Below are 6,712 nucleotides of genomic sequence, written 5' to 3' on the forward strand. Positions count from 1 at the left end.
CAAATCTCAGACTAAGCTTGAAGTCCGGCGTCAGCACATGACTAAAACTTGGCCAAACTTAGTTCGAAGGTGTCATGATTTTAGTCTGGGACTTGCTTGTGTTATGATATATTATTTTGGTGAAGAGATGATTGATTGTGAGATTGGATATTTTAGATATTAACTCAAAGAAGATTTAATAGCAAAAACGCCATTTTTATTGACCTGCAAGAGTGACACAGGAAGTACAGAATCCCTTGTTTATTACAATCGTATTATTCTATACTTCATAAAACTGTTATTATCAATTATCATTATTAAAAACAAGGTACAGATGCGTTTATACTCAACAACCCCCTCCCCCCCCCCCCCCCATAAACTCAGCTTACATGACTCAAAAGTTCAACAATAATAAAAATTAGTAAGAGAACACACGAGTCATAAAATATTGTCAAAAGGAAAAATTCAAAAGAAAACAGAGTTAGGAGTACATCATAGTCAGATCAATTAGTTGATATGACAAAATTGATGTTAAAAATTTATAATTTGGATTATAATTCAAAATACACATATCCTATTAAGATATCTCTATGGTGACATAATACAAAATCTCTGTAATAACTGTGGAAATTTTCAGACAATTTCATTAAATAGATTCTGAGAAATGTTTGACACAGTATCCCGTACCCTTAGAAAAATATGGAGAAAATAGTAAAATAAATTTCCGTTTTTTCACACTTTTATTATTACAAGTACCCATCTCGACTGTGTTTTTCGTGACCTTTATAGTCTATATTGAGAAGTTGGACTTCAATAATATTATTCCTAAGATAATAAAATATAGTTTTCCATCAATTTCTCAAAATTAATGTTTTGAAAGATTTTCCTAATAATTAGACCCAAACCGCCCCATAAAATTGGACCCCGATCTTGGCAAAATAGTTGTCCCGATTCTGGCAACATGTCCTAGCCATCTCCATCACTGTATGGAGAGAAAAATAAAGGGAGTAAATGTGACTCATAAATAAGGGAACAACACAAAACAAACGACGTTTCGGCCTTTGGCCTTTTTCAAGTATTTTGGTTCCATCACTGTATCTGTCTTTTCTCTTAGAATTTCATCTCTAATTTTGTTGGACCAAGATATTCCTAAAATACTTCGTTTTGAATCGATTCCAATTTATTTGTTAAATTAGTTGTTACCTTCCAACAGTCGCTACCACACAAGAGGATTGGGAAGAAAATACTCTCCAACAGTTTCAATTTGGTTTGAATCTGCAGTTTTTAGAATATCCACATTTTCTTCAGCCATGCAAACGCTTGATTTGCCATGCAGACGTTTGGTTTGTCTTGCAGACACTTGATTTGCCATGCAGACGTTTGGTTTGTCTTGCAGACACTTGATTTGCCATGCAAACGTTTGATTTGTCTTGCAGACACTTGATTTGCCATGCAAACGTTTGGTTTGTCTTGCAGACACTTGATTTGCCATGCAGACGTTTGGTTTGTCTTGCAGACACTTGATTTGCCATGCAAACGTTTGGTTTGTTTTGCAGACACTTGATACTCGTGTATACATTTAGTTAATTGTGCGTGTGTGTGTATGTGTGTGTGTATGTGTGTGTATATATGCTATATGCATGTATGTATATTTAGTGTGTACGTGTATACGATGTGTATACGATGTGTTTGTGTGTGTATGATTGTGTGAATTGTATATATATATATATATATATATATATATATATATATATATATATACCATATATACCGTATATATAAACCCAGTTGACCTTGATACGATTCAAATAATTCACATTTCATGAATCAACATAAAATACGACATTACGATGATGATTTTTTACACTGTGCTTTGAGCTTGTTTACATAAGATTTATATAATCATGAAACATTCTTACAGCAAAAGTAATATTACTGGGCGCAAATATTTGTGCCCTAAACGTATTCCCAAAACCCATTGTTTAAACATTCTATACCTGATTCCGCAAAAAAATCCGTTCCGTTTTTTTCAATAACATGTTCAAAACTGTCACCTCTAACAAGCTGACATTCTTTCGTTTCACGCGTCCATGAACAACCATGACAAAGGTAATCCATGCGTCTGCACAATTCTACACAAAGCAGTGCGTCATTCATTAAAGTATTCAACACAATTTCTGAATTTTTCGGAAGAGAATTGCTTGAAATCGAAAACGATTTCGGTACTATTTCTTGACATCCAGAATCTCCTAGCTTTTTGCTTACAATTACCTCGACTTCGCAAACGTTTAAAATTCCAATGTTGGTTTTTAATAGTTTTACATAGCGGGAATATGTGGGCGTCAGGCAGTCAAATGTTTTGGTTCCCGAAAAAGAGGTGGTTACCTTTTCACATAGAACGCCATTGGTATTCACAGGAAAGTTTTGTTCAAGTCTTGGATCTGTGACGAACAGATCAATGGTGACGTATCTGATCCTGGACTCATAACCATCAGCTCTGTAGTATGTGATAAAAATAAACAGATCATTTGACGAAAAAGGTGAAAGATGAAGTCAGTTGATGAATTCTTAAAATAGTGAGCTTTTACATAGGGTGGTGCTTGTTCACTATATGAACTAAAACCACGTTTCAAGAACAATAACAGCAACAATAAACACGAAGGGCAAGGCGCTCTTTTTACCTTGGACTCGAATTGTCAGCGCCCACAACGAGGGACAAACTCGGAACGAGTGTCATACCTCTAAACTACACAGCCCTGCATTCTAACATTTTTGTTAGAAAAAAATCTGCCTGTCTTACATGGGGATCTAGGAGGGACTGACAACAACTGGAAAGAATTGGAAAGGCTTATAACAGTCAAAATTGAGCAGAGAGTCTTATTGATCGTGTAGTTTAGTTTGACTAAAAGCTCATTTATTTGAAAAAAAAGCAGTTAACTAATATCTCAGTCTCTGTATGCGAAATATTAATTTCTATGTGATATTTTGAAAACAAAGTCTCTTTTCATGAAAAATTCAATTCCGAATTGAAGGAAACTCGTGATTTAAAAAAAAATTGAAATGTTAAAAGGCCACCTTAAAAATCGTATCTATGCCACCTTTAGATAGAGCCTTAAAGAGGAATACCAAGAAAACCAAAAGAAAGGTTAGAAGAATTTACCACTCACCTGTTTGTGATGACAACTTTATGGACAAGGTACTCGTAGATAAGATCTACCATCCACCAACCATTGTCGCCCCACCAATTCGTGTGAGAACAGCTATTGGAATAATATTTCGTTTTTCTGATCCCATCCACGGCAAGATTGGGAGTTCCAGATTTGTAAACACCACGTTGATCGGTAGGTTTACAAAGAGCTGCGTTCCATAAATCACACGAGTCATTAGCACTGACTTTTTGTATGCAGAACATAACTATGATAATAATATATCCTTTTAAAAATGCAAGTGCTTTCTGTATTCGAAAAGCCATAATTAAAAGAATCATGTTTTGTAAGCAGCTGGAATAGATTCAAGTCAACTGAACATCACAGTGACGTCAAATATATTATATACACCTCACGACATGGTCTTTTAAAGATTCTTCTGCAAGAATGTCAGTTAGATCATTGCTTACTTTTAACTTTGGATTAGAATGCTATTTAGTACATTACAATAATAAATGCAGACAGATGGCTCGTACTAATAGGGTGTGATTAGATTATATTCTTACCATTTCTGACAAATATAACAATATCAACTTAACTCCGATTCAATTCCGAGTCGAATAATAAAACGGCACAGAAATCCAATTGGATTTGTTCACACACAAAATGAAAACACACCCTCTTTCAAAATGTCGTATTGCAAATTGAAAATTTGATGCAAACATGGGCTGAGGAAATTGGACATCTGCCTAATTCATGGGTTTCGAGGCTATGAGAAAATCTCTCTAGGTATCGTTAATCACCATGTATTATTTGCTAGAATGTGAATAGAACTACTGATCACCTCATCGGCTGCCAAAAGGATAACAGCTTCGATTGATCCACACACCACCATCATACGTCGTGTCCGATATCACAACAAAACCCACTGAAACTTGATGTGGCTTGAAATAACCGAGACAGGAAAAAATCAATGCCAATTTATCGTGTGACACTACGTTGACTTAACTCTTTGAGGATCAGACTAATCTCTTACGAATCTTCCTTTTTCCAATAACATTTAGACGTTTGGTTATAACTGCTGAACCAAACTGTCCTTACCCGGAGAAGAGAAAGAGCTTTAATTGAGACCAAGTCGTATCGCTTTTTTAATCTCATGGAAAAGCTATTAGGCATGATGTAAAGTTAGATTCAAATCATTATCCTCCTTGTAAACGGTGACGTTTGACCATGTTCAATGGGAATCCATGTTTATTTTGGAATCTTTCAATTCTAATTTAAAAGTTGTTTTCAAATCAAAAGAGATGCTTTACTTCTATCAAGTCAAAAATGTATTCTTCTTTCTTTTGACAAATGAATAAAATTTTACTTATACCTGGTGATATTGATGACTTGCACAGGATAATAATATGAGGAAAGGAAAGGGTGTGGGGGTGGAAAAGGGGGGGGGGGGGGGCGTCAGCAAAAAATTGGGAATTCCAGCAGTTTTTCATGTTTATAATATGACATCGTCGAAGAAGCTTAAAAACTATTAAAATACATACGTTCCGATACATTTACTTTGAAATAACGATTTTTGTTTCTTCAGCGCAAGGTCTGTTGTGATTAGAAGTTGCGCTTAAATTAGATGTCTTGATTATGATGATGAAACATATGATTATCCTGATAATGACGATGTAGGTGATGATACTGATGATGATGATGATGATGATGATGATGATGATGATGATGATGATGATGATGATGATGGTGGTGGTGGTGGTGGTGGTGGTGGTGATAAAACTTCCATATCCGAGAAATGTCGAAATAAATGATCATTAAATAGCTTTATTAAGTACTATTCAATTTTCGCGAAATATGTTGCATAGTTTTCAAAGCTTTCTTTATTTGATTAAATAAACTAAATTACAACCAAACAAAAATTGAAATTTTAGTTTTAAAAAAATAAGAATATAATAGTCCGTGCACGATTCTGATTCTAAAGCTAACGTCCTCACAACTTCTATTTATTATTAATAATGGTTAAGTAATTTTTTTCAAGGGGGGGGGGGAGGGTTGGTCAAGTTCAGATTATTTCTTATACAAATGCATGTCTTTTATCCTAATTTTTATTTTCTTATTCAAAGAAGGTAGGAAGTAATAAAATGTAATATCTTATGAAGTATTTTGAATTGATGTCTCATTAAAAAAATTCCGTTGACTGATAAAAACGTTTTACTTCCATTTCGTCTTGAAAACTTTTACTTCTAACTTTGATAAACCCTCACTTGTCGAAAGGTCTCATGGAAAAATTATAATCTCTCATATACACATGCATCTGTCTGAATGCCTCCCTCCCAGCAAAAAGATTTCAAGCAGGATCAGGTCAAACCCAAATTGTCTCATTCTAGGATAAAAACATTTATCCCTATGATGATAAGTTAGGGGAGTAGACACAGAAAAAGCGGTTTCATCCATAAAAAATTCGAGAGTATTGGTAATCTATTTCTAAAGGATTGAGTGTATCATGTAAATGAAGTAATTTTGGAATATATTTGTTAACTGAATCCACATTTTATTTGTTTAATTAAGCGCTTTAATTGGTGATCATTCTTACGGTTCCGATAATGGTCACAAGAACCAACCCTTTAGAATGATTACACGTTATTGTAGGTTATGTCTGTCTACAAGTTAGATATATGGTATTTGAGTATAATCTTTTGGTGGAAATCGTTGGGCGAAAGAAACAGGGTTTATAGAATTTATGATTTTGACATCGCTTAGCTGCTTGTTATTTGACAGCCATTTAGGTGAAACATTCTAACTAAATTTTCTCAATAAGGCGTTATTTATTGGTTTGTGTACATGGAGAAATGGCATACTATCAGTAGTCCATATTATTTGTCCTTACAACAGCGTTCACAATGTTGACAGTGACAATCGCATTCGACTCACCAGAGACAATTGGATTCAATAGTCCGATGTCACGTCGCCCAGCAACGGCGGCCATCGTGGTTCTAAACAAAGACAATCGTTACTTTTTATTCTTCATGCTTGCTAGAACTTTTCATCTGTCTTGTGATCAGAATGTGTAAAAGTCAAAACATGATCAGATTTATAATGGGTTTTTTTTTCCTCTGGATACGCTTTTATGCTCGTCGGAGAAATATTTCATAAGGGCGTCCGCCATTGTTTCGATAGTTTAGAGCCAGTTACTAAGTTACCAAGCGTCATTCCGAGGGAAGTGACGTTGCGACTGTTGAAGCGTATTCCAAGGACGATACCCATTCACGGATTTCAGGTTATTATGTACCAACGAGAATATTATTATAGTATAATATCATTGCTATAACTCAGTTGCCTTCTTAAACAAGGGGAATGCGATATAAGACACAGTGCACATTTCTCTCTACAAACCATTAACCCTTGAGCTCGAGAAAACAGGGAACGATCTTCACCCCCTCCCCACCCTTGTGAGTTGTATTTACGTTTTCAGATGCTATGATTTTTTGTTGTTGCTGTTGTTGTTTGTTTTACACGAGAATGAGCGCTGTATAAATGTGTATTATTATTATTATTATTATTATTATTATTATTATTATTATTAT

At 34.7% G+C, this 6,712-nt stretch overlaps 1 protein-coding gene across 1 annotated transcript; it reads right to left on the reverse strand.

The window, feature by feature from the left end:
• Positions 1 to 452: 452 nt before the first annotated feature.
• LOC144975671 (fucolectin-1-like) lies at positions 453 to 4,535 on the reverse strand. Its single transcript, XM_078919861.1, has 3 exons — positions 3,147 to 4,535; positions 2,365 to 2,476; positions 453 to 961 (listed from the first exon to the last, which is right to left on the reverse strand). The coding sequence occupies exons 1-3, from the start codon at positions 3,464 to 3,466 to the stop codon at positions 959 to 961; spliced, it is 435 nt and encodes a 144-aa protein (XP_078775987.1). The 5' UTR covers positions 3,467 to 4,535; the 3' UTR covers positions 453 to 958.
• Between the last annotated feature and the right edge of the window lie 2,177 nt (positions 4,536 to 6,712).

Source organism: Berghia stephanieae, chromosome 6 (genome assembly GCF_034508935.2).
Source record: "Berghia stephanieae isolate SIO BIC M18660-M18661 chromosome 6, UCSD_Bste_1.3, whole genome shotgun sequence".
Taxonomy (NCBI): domain Eukaryota; kingdom Metazoa; phylum Mollusca; class Gastropoda; order Nudibranchia; family Aeolidiidae; genus Berghia; species Berghia stephanieae.